The 17178-nt window shown below is 39.3% G+C and overlaps 1 protein-coding gene across 3 annotated transcripts in view; it reads left to right on the top strand.

Annotated features, from left to right (window-relative positions):
- The first annotated feature begins 676 nt into the window (after positions 1–676).
- LOC138750482 (microtubule-actin cross-linking factor 1-like) overlaps positions 677–17178 on the top strand; it is a 33738-nt gene continuing 17236 nt past the window's right edge. For 2 of the 3 annotated variants that reach the window (XM_069912549.1, XM_069912551.1), the window contains exons 1-5: positions 677–1047; positions 10368–10577; positions 14764–14992; positions 15207–15523; positions 16384–16551. In XM_069912549.1, coding sequence (XP_069768650.1) covers positions 850–1047; positions 10368–10577; positions 14764–14992; positions 15207–15523; positions 16384–16551 — 1122 coding nt within the window. In that variant the 5' untranslated portion in view covers positions 677–849. Of the gene's footprint in view, positions 1048–4817; positions 4918–10367; positions 10578–14763; positions 14993–15206; positions 15524–16383; positions 16552–17178 lie in introns of those variants that run through there. The other variant, XM_069912552.1, reaches the window with a different exon arrangement.

The raw sequence follows: 17178 nt of genomic DNA on the forward strand, positions 1-17178 counted from the left end.
CTAATGTGAATTAAACATCTGCGATCCTAGCTCCATGAAACAAGCCTTTGATAAGTTGGGTCACTCTTATGGTGCCATGTTTTCCCAGAGTAAATCATCTCTGATACCAAACTTTTTTTCCCCTCCCAGAGCAGTTTAATGATTTTGGGAGATGTAATGGTGTCAAATAAACATTCCATCATCTGGAATCCAATGAAGTGGTTCAACCACATCGGAAACGACCACAGCAAGAGTGAGTTGAGGAGGGGAGTGAATTTGTCCAATTTGCAATAACATTCACCACGTGTCATTTTTCTTACAGACAGGCCAGAATGGGGTGTTTTTGGGGGACACGGCGGGTCTTATCACAGTCCCTCATAGAGGAGGGTATCAATCACTTCCCCGATCTCCTTATAGCCCCCTGGCACCCGATCCAGGTGGGTGCAGACTACCTGGGAGGGAGGGGCAATGACAAGAGGAGTCCACCTGGCTGCCCCGACAACAATGGTTGGCGGGAGACCCTCAAATATAAACTGCCCCTTGAGTACATTCATTCCGAGAATGTGGGGGGGTTGGGGTCTCATTGTGACATCATAGCGAGAGAGTAAATATTGGGAGATTACCATGGTTTCACTTGTCTTTCTGTATTATTGTGTAACAATAAACCCATTGATGACATCACACAGCCAGCAAACCCAGTTGCTGAGACTGCAGTCGTGTTCATTGTGAGGGTTGAACGTGGTGCGAGCGCGTGGCACAGTCTTTGCCGAATACCAGGGCTTTTTGGCCAAGTGAGGCTCACGGTGGTGACGTATTTGAATTACTACATCACACGTCACTGGAAACACCTCGCGTGTGACTTGCAGGAGAATGGGCAATGCCTTGTGCTGTCTACGAGTGGCACGAGTGGCTGGGGAAGAGGAGCAGAGTAGGAGATCCCTCACTCCTCGGAAAAGAATGACGTGCAACTGCTGCAAGAAGATCAGAGGCAGGTGGTTTCATTCCCGAGTTGCTGCGGAAGAATCGTCAGACTTCAATGTCGACCGCAGGGAAGAAAACACGCAGCAGGTACTCTCGGTCACGTGTGAAACCTTCTATGAGGCAATGTCGAAATGAACATAAGTTGTACTGTGTGCACAAGGTTCATTACTCACGTAAACATCAGACACTCATCCTATAAGGAGAGTTTGGTGTTTCGCAGCTAATTATCTCCAATTCAGTGTTAGTAAATCATTTATGCTTTGTCTTATCTTTTTCCAAAGCATCTACATATTGGGTGCTTCATTTATTCTGAAACTTAAACAAGGTCTTCAACAAGTGAATCCTACTTGGAATTTATACATTCCTACTTAATAAATGGGTCCAGATAGTCTTATTTTTGTAAATTAAAATGAAAAACATTCTCTTTCCTTTCACAGCACAAAGGATCCCCAAGGTTTAAAGTGTAAATGATAAAACTGGAATTACTGGATATTTCAATAAGAACAGAAAAGGCTGGAAACTCCCAGCAAGTCAGGAGGTGACCAACCTGCTGACTATTTCCAACATTTTCTGTTGTTACATTTGAAGTATAATTATTTTTAATATTTCTTCTGGGAACAATTGGCTGTCAAAGGCAGGAATTAAATACTCTTTATTGTTTTGGGGTAGGGAGAGTTTAGTGCTTTTTTTAGGAAGGAATATATGGGTTGGCACAACATCAAGGGCTGAAGGGCCTGTACTATGCTGCAGTGTTCTATGTTCTGTGTTTCTGCCGTGGTGATTTAAGAGTAAATATTAACCAAGGACCCCCAGAAGAATGTGCCCTTTCCTTTGGTTTCTGCCCTGGAATGAGATGAGATGAGAGACTGGAGTCCTGGTTTTGTGGCTGAAATCAAAACAAGAGTGTTCTTCGTAAAGATGCACCAAGAATCTGTGGTTTGCCTTTCATCAAATTCAAGTCAGAAACCTCAGCCTTGAGTGTATAGGTGTGAAATCTGAATGTCTCTGGGGATTGACCCTGTGCCATGTGTTCATTTGCAATGCCTTGGGCCAATCCTGAAAGGTGTTTTGCCTTGCTTTTTCCAGATACTTTTGTTCTGTTCACTGCCATGGTTCACATGACGCAGTGGATTTGAAAATAGTCATTAAGTTTTAACTGTGATTTTTACCTTCAAGACCACATGCTTGTTCTTGGTAAAATGTTTTTATTGAGTTGGAAGGTTGGAACAGTGTGGTGCATTATCAGGATATAAGGTTAATTGGGATAAGAGTGAAATGATGCTTTTGACAAGAATGGATTATGCAAACTGCAGAGATATTGTTACATTTAAGTGGTTGGATAAAATTAAGTATTTCGGGATAAATGTAGATGATAATTATAATCATTTATTTGAGTTGAATTATAGACCATTATTACATTAAATTAAATAAGATTTAAATAGGTGGAAAGATTTACCGATAACTTTAATAGGGCGCTGTGTTGGCACAGTCTCTCATGGTGTATAACGCCACATGGCGGAGCAGCCATGGGAAGATGGCGCTGTCAAGGTTTTCTCCCTGTCTCAATTCACCTGCCCAGCGCACGCCTGGGGCAGCGATTCTGATATCACAATGCACGAGGTGACTGAGCTTAGGCTGCCCTTAAGAGGGCGCGGGCTGAATTTGAATAAAAACATCATTAATGGCTTTCAATGTGGTGGCTGAGTCTTTCTTGGTTGTGTCCAGCACGACAGTGTTTTAAAATGAATTTTTTCCCCCGTATTCAGTATTTTTGTCAATCAATTACATGTGGGATTCCTAAAAGGTTTTAAGGATTTCCATGTGCTGGGAAGATCTTTATTATGAAAAGGTAAATAGGCAAGAGTATCTATACAAAAATTGACTTGGAGTTTTATAATTACCACATTTTCAGGATTATTATGAAGCGGCACAATTCAAGTTTATTAATAGAATGGTTGGATCACAACAATCTTTACGTTGGGCTAAAATCCAAATGGCTCAGCTTCATGAACAAAGAATGCAACAGTTTATTTATAAATGGAATGCTCAACTTTTCCAAAATTATCCTTTACCGGTGTTAAAACATTTCATGGAAATATGGTATCGGACCAACGTTGCTATTGGTGCTGAGGGCAAAATTTCGGCTAAAACCCTTTGTATTAAAATAAGCTTTGTATAAAAATAAATCACGTATTCCTGAATATTTGGGAAAAGAAAGGTATTATCTTGGCCGAAGATTGTTATGAAGCTGGAAAGTTTGTTTCATATCAGTGATAGAATGAAAAAATGGATCAGGTCCATGCTTAGTAACTTTGTTACTAGATAATTCTGGACACAGTTTGAGATTACCTAGAAGGATGAGATTTGAATGTTTAATTATTGAAGGAGGGGAAAGGGGATTGATTACACAAATGTATGCTTTATTACAAAATAAGATGCCTAAGTCGGATATTTATAAAGTGAGAAGTAAAAGGAAGGAGGATCTGTCGGTTTTAATTTCTCAGGATGATTGGATGACATTATGTGAGGACAGTGTGACTAAGCCAGTAAACGTTATATAAAGATTCGTTCATTATAATTTTATTCATCAACTTTACTTAACACCTGAGAAGTTGAAGAGGTATAGATTTATCTCTTTGGATATGTGTTTTCAATGTGGAGAATAGATAGGGTCTTTTTTACATTCAGTATGGTTATGTGATCAGGTGAAACCCTTTCTGAATGGAATTATGGAACTTTTGCAGGGGTTGTTTAAATTTAAGCTTTCATTAGAGCCGTTAGTATTTTTATTGGGACATATGAAGTAAAATGGAGTTTGGAAATGAAATTGGATACATTTCAAATTGCATTTATTCAGTTGGAATAGGCAGTAGCGAGAAAATGTAAAGCTATAACCTGGAAAGATGAAATTGAATTAAGTATTCAGAGATGGCACATGGACTTGCAATCATGTATTCCATTGGAAAAGATAACTTACAATTTACGCCATCCGTCTACCATTTTTGTTAATGTGCGGGTCCCTCTGTGAAGTGTATGGGTCTAAATATGTCATGGTTGATTGGTGACATCAAACCCGACTATGATGGTTTGTTTCTTTAGTTTGAGGTTGTAGAGGATGGGAGGGAGCTAAGAGAGGGGGTGGGAGGGGGACATATATGGGGGAAATTTTTGTATGTTAATATGATGTATTTTATTGTGGATTTTGAATTTGATTTTAAATAAAGTATACAAAAAGAAGGTTACTTTGTAGACCACATGCTAATAGTTCCTTTCATTGTTGTTCAATAACATCTGATCCTTTCCTGCTTCTAAACTGTATTTCTGTGAAATCTCCACACAGCGGCTTCTCTGTGCATTTCCGGCACTACCTGATCCAATGCACTAATTGATAAGGTGGTGTCTGCAACCTATCTTAAGGAAGGCTGAGACGACCACAGATCGCTAGTGATTGTTGTTTACTTTCAAGCAAAGTTGGCTCGGCCAAGGGTTCTTCTCAGATCTCTGAATGTGCAGTGTGACAAGAGTTTTAGAGGTAGCTTGGAATGAATTACTCGAGCAGCTTCCACACACACACATTTGAAAAGCCAGAATTTTAGCAGGATTATTGCATCCTGCTTTTTGCAAAGGAGCAACAAAGTATCCACATACAGCTTGCCTAGGAGAGCATGTGGCGTTAGCAGGCAGAGTTAGAACAGCTTTGCTCTCAGAGAGGGAGGGAGTGAGAGAGAAGGAGTCGGAGAAATCTGTTCCAGAGGGACAAGCTGCCAAACTTTGGAAGGCTGCCTGGTCAAAGGAGAAGACTGGTGGTCTGAAAGATGACCTGAAAGAAAAAGGATCATCCGGAGAACCCTGAAGGGGGAAAGTTCTGTCAGAAAGACTAATTAAGAAGAAATCAGTTGCAGATGCTCTGGAAATGGAATCTCTCTCTCTGAAAACCAGCAAGAGCCCTTCTGAGTGGTAACCATTTGTCTGTTAAACACCAAAGCTTGGTGAACTTTGTTAATGCTAATGTATGAGCACTGTTGCAAGAATTGCCTGCAACCAGGACTGTGATCCAAAGAACTTTTCTAATCTTCAATACACATTACACTCACCTGCACTTAGTATTTGAGGGCGGATTAAGTGGGTTAGGTAGGTTAAGTAATAAGTTAAAGTTCAATTCTGTTTTCATGTTCAAATAAAATTCTAAACTACTTTTGTTTAAATAACCCTGTGTTGTCGTGCATATCTATTGCTACTGGTTTTTGGGGTCATCTGGACTCCGTAACATTTTATGGGGGCTCATCCTTTAGGATTTGAACATTGCAGTTTCATGATTTATTAGTTGATTGGGATGTTTTTGCAGGCTATTTTTACAAGCTTACAGAAAGCTTGTGTCTGGAAAAACTGCAGCAATGGATGTTGATACATTTTTGTTACAACCATCACCTGCAGAACTGCAGAAGGTGAGAAAATAGGAAGTGATGGCTATTTCTGAGGCATTGAAAATTGTTGAAGTTAAACATTGGATGAGAAAAGTACAAACGTAGAGGATTATAATAGTGAAATATTACATGTGAAGGAAAATTTGTTGAGGAAGACTCACAAAAGGACATTCCAGAATAATAGGCATTTTCAGAGAGCTCATGTGGACCAGATTAATAAACCTGTTCATAAGGTTAGGATGGAGCAGGATAGTAGGGCTGAAATAAAGTCTGGAGAAAATGTTCAGTAAAAAGATGAAGGAAAGGTAGGAAAGGACAGAACTTCTGTATTTATATGCCATTTGTGTAAGAAAGCTGGTCGTGTGACTGTCTAGTCTTGAAACAGAAAAGGTAAAAACAGGTTTAACCAGAACCATGTATACAGAAACAGTGGAATTTAAGGAGAGCAGAGGTGCATAACCTGATCAGTAGGTCATGGATGTTTTCAAGCCTTTTGTGTCAGAGGGCTTTGTCTCAATAAAGGAGGGAGAACCACAGGTTCCAGTTAACATTCTTAGAGATACTGAGGCTGCTCAGTCATTGTTGTTAGAAACCGTTTTAACTGTGGATCAAAGGACAGACACAGAGGAGACAACTTTGATTAAAGGTGTTGGAGATGAGGTAGGGTCAATATTGCTTCACAAGGTTGTGCTAAATTCAGAATTAGTCAAAGGAACTGTTGTAGTAGGAGTTACCCATGCAAGGTGTCTCGTTTTTGCTGGGGAATGATTTGTCAGAGAATAAAGTTGGGTCAGTTTTAAGATTGACAAATTGGCCTAGTAAGGATGTGGTTAGAGAGGATGGTGAGATATATCCTGCATGTGCGGTAACTAGGTCTGTGACTAAGAAAATGATGACAGCTGAAGATGATCCAGTTGGGGGAGTCACGTGATGGAGTAGTGGCCGGTCAGGGAATTCCAGCCCTCTCCGGAAAAGTTTAAAAAAAACACACAAAACACAAAGGTACAAGATTAAAATTTAAAACAAAGTAAAAATAAAGGTGAGAAGAAAATGGCAGCGAAGAGAGAAAAGTCGAAAACAACGGGAAGAAGAGAAGAAGAAAGAACGTCAGAAGAAGAAGGTGAAGGCCTTACCTGTCCGAGGAGGCCCGCCGCGGAGAGAGAAGCCCGCTCCCTCAGGTCAGTGGAAGTCCCAGGCTCGGGACTACAAAAATGGCTCGCAGAGCCGAGTAAAAGTGCGCAACCGCGCAAGAAAAAAAACACACTGACGGGAGGGGGAAACAGCTGCGGAGTCGATCTCCACAGCTGAGAGAGACACCTGCAGCACAGCAGCTGGTGCAGAACAGAGACAATAATGACAACAAGAAAGAAGAAGGTAAAAAGAAAAGAAGGAAACAACAGATGGTCAATCCAGAGGAAGAAGAAGAAGAAGAACAGAAAGAAGTGGAAGAAGAAGAGAAAGGCAAGACAATGGATGTATCTTTTTTCAAAGAATATATGGAATCAGTGAAAGAATGGCAATTACAAGAATTTAATGAGATAAAAAGAAGAATTAAGAATGCAGAAGAAAAAATGAATAAAATAGAAATGGTCATATCAGAGATAGGAAAAAGAGTGGAGAATGTGGAAGAACGAGAAATAATCGTAGAAATGGAAGTAGAGGACAAAAGAGAAATTAGAAGAATCTAATAAAAAAGTTAAAGAGGCACACGAGCTGTAAGCTCAGAAGACAGATATAATGGAAAACTACATTAGAAGAAATAATATAAAGATAGTGGGCCTTAAGGAAGATGAAGAAGGCAAGAATATGAGAGAATTTATAAAAGATTGGATCCCCAGGGTCCTAGGAAGACCAGAATTACAGGAAGAAATTGAAATAGAGAGGGCACATAAAACATTAGCCCCGAAACCACAACCGCAGCAAAAACCAAGATCCATTTTAGTAAAATTTTTAAGATATACAAGAGAAAATATATTGGAGAAAGCAATGAAGAAAATAAGAGAAGACAAAAAGCCACTGGAATACAAAGGTCAAAAATTTTTTTTCTATCCAGACAAAAGTTTTGATCTCCTGAAGAAGAGGAAGGAGTTCAATACAGCAAAAACGATCTTATGGAAAAAAGGATATAAATTTATGTTAAAGTACCCAGCGGTACTTAAAATAGTTATTCCAGGGCAACAAAACAGACTATTCTCGGATCCAGAGGAAGCACGAAAATTTGCAGAACAACTACAAAACAAGCAGAGAGATGAAGACATGTAATGAGAGTAAAAATGACCACGAACTATATGTATGTGTGTATATGGGTATATGTATGTATATATTTTATATATATATATATATATATATATATATATGTAGATGTGTATGTATGTGTGTGTATACATGAATGTATACGTATTTAGAGGAAAATATATAGAGTATAGATAAGAATTAATAAGGGAATGAAAGGGAATAGAGGGAATAAGGAGGGAATTAAAAGAGTGACCTTTGTTACATATGAAAATTGAAATCTTTTCCGGGGGGGGCTGGGTGGGGATGAGTTACGGTCACTGCAAAATCAGTTGACATTTGCGAGTGAATTCGCAAATCCAAATGGAGAGGGGAGATGTGTTTGCCCAACAAGGGATAAAGGGCAACGCAGGAGGGGGAGGGGAGAATGGGGTTAAAGAAGTTTTAAGTAGGAGAATAAGGAAAATGTTTGATGTTTTAGAAATGTTGTCTTATAAAGTGTTCAAAACAAGAAAACAGAAATGGATAAGAAGGAAAGGTGATGATGGAGAAACGGAAAGGGAAGATAAACAAAGTTTGAAATGGCTACGTTGAACTATATGACTTTAAATATTAACGGAATACATAACCAAATCAAAAGGAAGAAACTGCTAAATTTACTGAAAAAAGAAAAAATTGATATAACATTTGTGCAAGAAACACATTTAACTGAATTGGAGCACAAGAAATTAAAGAGAGATTGGGTAGGACATGTAACAGCAGCGTCGTATAATTCAAAAGCAAGAGGAGTAGCTATATTAATCAGTAAAAATGTACCAATTAAAATAGAAGAGGAAATAATAGATCCAGCAGGGAGATATGTAATGATAAAATGTCAGATATATTTGGAGTTTTGGTATCTACTCAATGTATATTCACCTAACGAAGAAGATCAAAAGTTTATGCAAGATATTTTTTTGAAGATAGCAGATACGCAAGGGAACATATTAATAGGAGGGGATTTCAACCTTAATTTGGATTCAAATATGGATAAAACTGGGAAAAAAATTAACAGAAAGAACAAAGTAACCAAATTTATAATTAAATCGATGCAAGAAATGCAACTTTTGGATATATGGAGGAAACAACACCCAAAGGAAAAGGAATATTCATATTATTCGGGTAGACATAAAACATACTCAAGAATAGACCTATTTCTGTTATCAGCTCGTAAGCAAGATAGAGTAAGAAAAACAGAATATAAAGCTAGAATATTATCGGACCATTCACCCTTGATATTGACAACAGAGTTAGAGGACATCCCTCCAAGAATGTATAGATGGAAATTAAACTCCATGCTACTTAAAAGGCAGGATTTTAGAGAATTCATTGAAAGACAAATTAAAATGTACTTTGAAATAAATACGGAATCAGTGAAAGATAAGTTTATACTATGGGATGCAATGAAAGCATTCATTAGAGGGCAAATAATAAGTTATGTAGCCAAGATGAAGAAGGACTATAATCAGGAAACAGAGCAGTTGGAAAGGGAAATAGTAAATATAGAAAAAGAATTAGCAATGAAGGAAGATACAACTAAAAGAAGAGAATTGGCAGATCAAAAAATAAAATATGAAACACTACAAACATATAAGGTGGAGAAGAACATAATGAAGACAAAACAGAAATATTATGAACTAAGGGAAAAAACGCACAAAATCCTAGCATAGCAGCTTAAGACAGAACAAGCTAAGAAAATTGTATTGGCATCAAGGAAAAAAGACAAACAAATCACATATAATCCAACGGAGATCAATGAAAACTTTAGAGAATTCTATGAACAATTATACCAAACTAAAAACGAAGGGAAAGAAGGCAAAATAGATGAATTTTTAACTAAAATTGAACTACCAAAATCACAAATAGAGGAATAAAATAAATTAACAGAACCATTTGAAATAGTAGAAATACAAGAGATAATAAAAAAAAACTACCAAATAATAAAACACCAGGAGAGGATGAATTCCCAATAGAATTCTATAAAACATTTAAAGATTTATTAATTCCTCCCCTCCTGGAAGTAATCAACCAGATTGACAAAACACAAAGCTTACCAGATTCATGTAAAACAGCAATAATTACAGTAATACCAAAGCAAGGGAAAGATCCACTCGCACCAGCATCATATCGACCAATATCATTACTTAACACAGATTATAAGATAATAGCTAAACTATTAGCAAACAGATTAGCAGATTATGTACCTAAAATGGTAAATCTAGACCAAACTGGATTTATTAAAAAAAGACGCACAACAGACAATATTTGTAAATTTATTAACTTAATTCATGCAGTAGAAGGGAGTAAAGCGCCAACAGTAGCAGTTGCTTTAGACGCAGAGAAGGCCTTTGAAATGAAAGGGGAGGGATTAGACGAAGGGGCCCGAGAAATGAAGGCAGTGTTAGGGAGACATGAGCAGGGAAATGATGAAGCGGAATTCCGTCGATGCCCGTGTGTGTGTATAGGAGGCTGGTCTTTAGTATTTTCCATCCTTTTCGTATTGATCCAAGACTGGGCAAGACCACGTGTTGCCCATGTGCATATTCCGATGAAATGGTGTGGAATGGCCCCTGTTTATAAACAGGCATCTTCCACTCAAGTGGTTTCACATCCTCCTCAATCCCAAGGGTTTGCAAATAGATGAGGGAATATGGAATTGCTGCCAGGAAAGTACAACACGTCTTCAAACTAACAGGATTTTGCAATTTGTAGGAAACAACAGAAGATCACCTACAAAAACATAAGAAGACAGTAGGTGATCTTCTGAAATGGTTGGCAGTCGAGGGTCACTATGGAGTTCATATCACCGAAGACGAATTCTACGCATTAGGTGATGGTTTCCAGATGGAGGAAGAGGACGATGCGATGGGGTCATTTGCTGAGATGGGCGAAAGACTGAATGACCACCAGCAAGGCCTGAAGGTATGAACACTTCCAGGTGTTTTGGATAAGTGTATATTCGAACAATTGTAAAAATATTTTGGATTGGACTTTTCATCAGAACCTCTGATCAGTACAGATTTGATGAAAGGCGACTGACTAAATTTCACTTAAATAATGACTAACACAATTTCTAAATAATGTTGAATTGAATTTTGACGATCTTCTCCCAATCCTATTCAAAGATCTAGCAGATCCTCTTTCTAACTCAGTCCTACTTTCTGTTCTTTGCTCTGGCCCAGTCACGCAAGTGATGAGAGATGACGGGAATATGATTATCTTACTAGTGAAGGGGCAGTGATTGACGATGGTCACAGAGGCCCTTCACTAACAATCTCACCATGGCAGCTTCTTAACAAAAACTCTTCACCTCAGTAATGCTGTATTCTCAGATAATGTGGATCTTGATGTTGTAAAGGGAAGAACCTCCTCCCCTATTTTGATAACTCCAGCACCCACTCATGTGATTAACTCTTTATAACCCATTGAATGGGCCATGCAAGCTATTCACAACCAAAAAGGGTTGAGGAAGCATACACCACCGGAATGAATTCTGGCGTAGCAACGTCACTGTTCGTCCACTCAACCAGGCCAGATCCTTGTGCAGATCTAGGGATTGGTTTGGAAAAGAGAGTGAGTAAGGCTACACCCCCTCACTACCACAATTTTCCTGTTGTTGAGGCAACTGTTGGTGACAGCAGGAGCAGAAAGACTCATCCCATGTTTCTCCAGGGGCTCCCTCAATTCTGATGTGTGGTAGCACCATTGTGCTAAATGGGATAGATTCAGAATAAATTGACAGCTGGAATCACAGTGGCCAAAAGGTACGATGGGCCTTTAACATTTGCAGCAGGAAAGTGTTACTTACCATCGTTAGTTCTCCCATTACAACCAAGACAAGTCATCACCATGGTTTAATAGGGAATGCAGATGCACATGAGGTGCCAGACTGATAATCTTACAACACTGGACAGTGGGCAGGCAATGCAGAAAAAAAAATAACATTCCAAAGACAGAATTAACCGCTGATGAAATTTGAGCTCTGTCGTCCTTCCGGCTGGGTCATGAACAGTAAACAGGAAAAGAGGGACCAACGGTCTCCTCATTCTCAGTGGTGGTAGGCCTCAGCTTCTGAATAACAATGTTGGGGTTAAGACACTTTCTAGCATGTTCCATCAGGTTCTTCCGACACCATCACAGAAATCACTTTCACCCTATTTGATTTACTTAGGAACACCAAGTGCAGCAGACAAATAGGACCAGACTCCATCACATTCGAAGTACTGGAGAAGTTCAGTCTAGATTTTTTTGCACCTCTTGTCACAGTTGATCCACTGACATCCTTCTGACAAAGTGACAAATTCTTCAGGTATCTGGTCCATCTACCAAAAGCAGGACAAAGCCATACTTTATTTAATCAGCTGCCCGATGGAAAGTGTGTCGCACACACTGTGACATAAAGTGGCATTGTTCACCAATAACCTGCATAATGGTACTTCAATTGGGTTTTGTCACATGACTCCAGGTCTCCTTCTCACTGTGGTCCTAACATGGACCAGCCACTTTGAGTACTGTGATAACTAAAACAGATCAGAGGCTACCTGTCAAGCAGTAGGTGGCGAACCTTTGCTCCGCACTTGACTGGATGAGCACAATTCCCAAAGGGCCCAAGGACCTCAACAGCAGAGCAAAGCAGTTGGCTTGATTAGCCCTCCATTCATTCTCTCCACTGAGGTAGTCCTGTATTCTATCAACGGAGTGAACGACATCTACTCGACTCCAAGAATATGTCCAAAGAGGAGCCTTCTGACATGGAGAGGGACGTGCATTAGGTCCGTAGGAACATTACTACCTGCTGATTCCCCTCCACACTCCTCTCCCTTCTAACTGGGAAAGATATTGCCGTTCGTTCAGTTTGGGCCCTGGCAGGGACACCTGCATCTTGAAGCACTAATGTGAAAATGATAATTACCCAGAATGTTTTCACTCAAATGGGGATAGATTTTCACGTTTGTCATTCCTTAATATGCAGTGCTCAAGTCAGATTTTCATCGTTAAAAAAGAGCAAAGATCTTTAAACATTTACCAATTGATGTTATCTTCTTTTCGTAAAGCATTGCTTAACATGTATGCAAATTATTGCCCTGTGTGTGCTTGACAGCCTGGTTTGTTTTGGAATAAGGCGACTTGAATAAAGTCTTGTCAAGTCCAAAGGAAGTTGAACCAAATGGTAAAGATAAATACAATAAAGTCACCGTTATGTCTCTGTGTGGGAGGCTTCTTAAATAGCAGAAGTAAAATCTCTTCTGCTATTTGAATCTTGCATCTTCTTAGAGATGCAAGATTCAAATAGCAGAAGAGATTTTACTTATTGATGCCTTCCACCATGCCAGGAAATGTTCATACTCACATAGACATGCACCCCACATTGGTGCACGACATTTACGACAGTGAGAAGGGTGTGTTATCTCGTCAGGATCATGTGAACTCTTTTGTAACTTCCTAGGAATACACCCTTCTCACTGTGGTAACCGTCGTGCACTACTGGGGGGCACCTATACATGAGTATGAGTGTGAACAGTTTCCTGAGATGGTGGAAGGCATCAGTAAGTAAACTCCCTTCTGTTATTTGAATCTTGCATCTTTAAGTTATTTAAGAATCCTCCCAGGTAACACGGAGACAGAACATGTTGGCAGTGGTCGGTCTGAGAGAACAAGAATAAAACTATAAAATGGATTGGAAGTGACTGAAATCTGAAGGGGAAGAAGAGAAAAAGTACACCTGGAAATGAATGGCTGGTGCAACAGCAGTTCACCCAGTGATGGACGGGAGGCTGAAGACATGGTTGAATCGTTTAAAACGTTTCAGCAGATGTACAATTTAGCAGTGAAAAGCTATTTTAAAAATGCAACAGCGAGGAGAAGGTTAGTTCTATACATGTCTGGACAGGGGAGCCAGGCCGTGACTTATTTAATAGCTGAGAGCTTACGGGGTGGAGAAAAATGATCCAGAGCAGATATTTGCAAAGGTTGTTTCTCACCTTGAACTCAGCTCTAATCCTAGACTTGAATGCAATGAATTTCAAGGTTTTGTGTAAGAGACTGATGAGACTGTTACTAACTTCCTTACTACACCAAAATTTAATGCTGCAAAATGCAGATGGAAGGATATAGAGGAAAGATTAGCTGATCCACTAATATGCCCATCCTGAAGTGCAAAAGTCTCTTCTAGGGAAGGATAGCTTGAAATTGGCCAAAGACTCTGACACAGCCAGAGTCTTCAAAGCCACGAGGACGCAAATGAAATCCCTATCAATGCAGACCCACCCACAGCAAAGAGAAGGAAGGGTTGATGCTATAAAAAATACAATCAGAAAAGTGCCACCCCCAGGACCTGTAGGAAGGGCAGCGGACAACACCCCTCCGTGACCAAAATGATTGCCCCGCATACGGTTCTGAATGTGGAGCCTACGGCATAGCAAACCACTGGGCGAAGATGTGCAAGTCTGGCGTGAAGGAAACAGTGATACCAGTGAAGAAAAAAGACAAGAAGATCCACCATCTCTTAAAAATGTTGACACACTCATATACATAGACATCCACCCCACAGTTACTTCAGTGAGAAGGGTGCATTCTTACACAGTTACAAACTAGTTCACATTCTCCTGACTAGATCACAGTCACCTCTCGTTAGATTTCACGTGTTCTCTTTTACATCATGAAAGAATATTAAATCCCTGAATTGAAAGTTAAGGATGAGATCATTCAAATGACAAAAGTTTAATGTGCTTAAGTTTAAATAAAAGTAAGTCTGTTTGACAGGGAAGGGACTGTGTACAAATACTGAAGGAGAGGATTTATTTTCTTGTCAGTCAAATTAAATATGGAATATATTCTACTCCATCTCAGCAGGATTCATCCTTTGACACAAGCAAAGAATTGTAGATCAAGGTAGTTGATTAAACCTCCGAAAGCATAAAACCATTTAGATTTCTGGACTTGAAGTATGTTTCCTGTGTGTATTTAAGGGTGTTTTGGTACCCTGATTTTTAATAAATTGGGAAACTTGAATATTTTATTTCAATTGCAAATGCAATAAATAGAAACCTTACCTCCCCCAAGACAACTTGGAGCAATAAAAATGAACCTAGGATTGTTTCTTTTCTAGGAACATCGCCAAAAGTTGTCCCAGAAAGAGCAAGAGTTGGTTTTGGCCATAGAGGCAGCTCAGACTTTCCTGGAACAAAATGTCCAGGACCCTTTGCGAGACGAGGAAGTTGCACTGCAGGAGAACTTGAATGTCTTGATGGAGGAGTACGAATCCGCTTTATCAAGTGCAGATTCTCAATTAAACGTGATTGAGGATCTGCATCTAGAACTGCAGAAGTTCCGAAAAGGTGAGGGAAAGTATTCATTTATTTTCCAGATTACTATAAAATACTATTTACTGAGAGTTAAAAAGAATTCTAAGTAAGACAACTGAAAGCTACATGTGGTTTGGAATAACCCCAACTTGTAATTATTACAGGATCCTGTCAATGTGTCAAAGTCTATATAATCTGGTATTATTTGATCATTTTGATTATTTCACCATTATATTCCTTTAAACAGATAATGATGAATTTGAAACATTAATGATTCATTCAGAAAAGGAACTACAAAAAATAAAAGCTGAGGAATTTGACTCCACGTCATTGACATTCAAACTTAAGAAGCAGAAATTCCTCTTCAATGATCTTCAGTTTCTCAAAGGGGATCTAAGATACCTCAGACGATCTTGGAAAAGTCTCTTCGATGCTGCCTTTCTCTTTGAAATCAGGAATGCAATTGAAAGCTACAAGATCCCAATTGATCCTGATGCCATAAGCCAACGTGTGGAGGAGACGGTTGAAAGCGCCGATGCTCGCTTCAACGCACTTCGATCAGAAGTATGACATATCTCCTTTTTTTTGACTAATAGCATTTAAACTCCAATTTTACTTTAGATCAGTAACATGAGAGCATTTTGATAGACTGAGCAACTTGTGTAAGTTTTAGTCTTATAAGAGTGGCTCTGGAAAAGGTTTGCGGCTGTGATTAATAATACCCATGAAGAACAGGAACAATGATCAAATCTTTCCAGTATTGTGGAGCTCTCTTGGTGGCCAAACTCACTCGAGTTGGACAGAGACCACTGCAGAAAATAAGTCATGAACTCATTTCCTTTTAATAAAATCAAATGTCGAACAGATCATAATTGGTGAAGATTTTCCAGACTGGCCTCCCACGTGCATTTGTCACTGAACACGGTGTAATGTGTCCAATCCACAAAGGTCACCTCGCTGGCTCAGTATGTCCTAAACCCAAGGGTTAGGCTTGAATGGCATAACAGAAATGCAGAGTGTTCGGCTGGAACAAGCCCAGCCCCAAAAGAATTTCTGTCTAATCTTCACTGACACACTAAATTTGTGAAGGTTTTCAATGCTTCTGATATATTCCTGACCATCAGTTTATTTTGAAAGCAAACTCAAAATATTAATTAAAAGATTTATTGACATAACAAGAAAATGGAACAGTACGGCAGGGTAACAGGCATTTCACCTTTGGTGAGGAGTGAACATTGCCTTTTTGTCTGTGACCCTCAAAAAACTTGATGCAGGGAACAAAAAAATGATAGTTGGCATAAGTAATGGACCAGTAATGTATCGCTTGACCCATTTTGGATCGATTGGACACTCGATATTTGATCGCATCACAAAATCGTACATTTTAAAAATCCACATACTCATTCATTTCTTTCACTCTATAGTGCATTGGACTTGGAATCCGTCTTAGCACCAAGGTATTTGAACAATGGCAAGAGAAGGCAGATGAGCTGCGTTTGTGGCTAGAGAGAGTAGAAAGAGAAAGACGAATGGTTCAGCTGGAGGCCATCCCTAATCCAGAAATCTTGCAGCAAGAACTTGAAAATATCATGGTAAATTAAAGTTGTTATTTCATAAATCACTGTGTAATGTTGCTTATTCTAATTTACGAGTAGAATGATGAATGCTTTGAAATAATGATAATGTGCACATCCAATAACAGTGGTTAAGGCCACATGGGAGGTTGTAAGTTTGGCACCTGAAATAGGAAGTTGAGCTCCATTCATTCCAACTTGATCAGGTTTTAATGGGAGCCTGATGAAGATCCAACAGCCAATTTGTTTCCAGATGGTGGGGGCGAGATTGGAAACTGTAACAAAGAAGCCAAACAGTTCTGCTCTCATTGTGTGTCTATTTTCAGTATGGGTTTCCTCAGACCTTATCCATGTTTAATGGGGGCCTAAGAAAATGGTGGCAGAATTTTGGACGACCTCCAAGATTATAACAGCAGAGCAAAAAATCTCAGCAAATCATTAATGGGATCATCAGGTGCAGAGACGATAACTCCATAGATGGGGGTTTCAGGAACAGGTGAAGGGGGGTGGGAGGAAAGTGGTGATTTGGAGCACATTTGGAGGTAAGATTTGTTTGCAAAGTGGCAGAGATTGATTTATTCCAAAGAAGTATTCGAACCATAGAACCTTACAATATTACAGAACAGAAACAGGCCCCTTTGGCCC

Source organism: Narcine bancroftii, unplaced genomic scaffold (assembly GCF_036971445.1).
Source record: "Narcine bancroftii isolate sNarBan1 unplaced genomic scaffold, sNarBan1.hap1 Scaffold_153, whole genome shotgun sequence".
In the NCBI taxonomy this organism is placed as follows: domain Eukaryota; kingdom Metazoa; phylum Chordata; class Chondrichthyes; order Torpediniformes; family Narcinidae; genus Narcine; species Narcine bancroftii.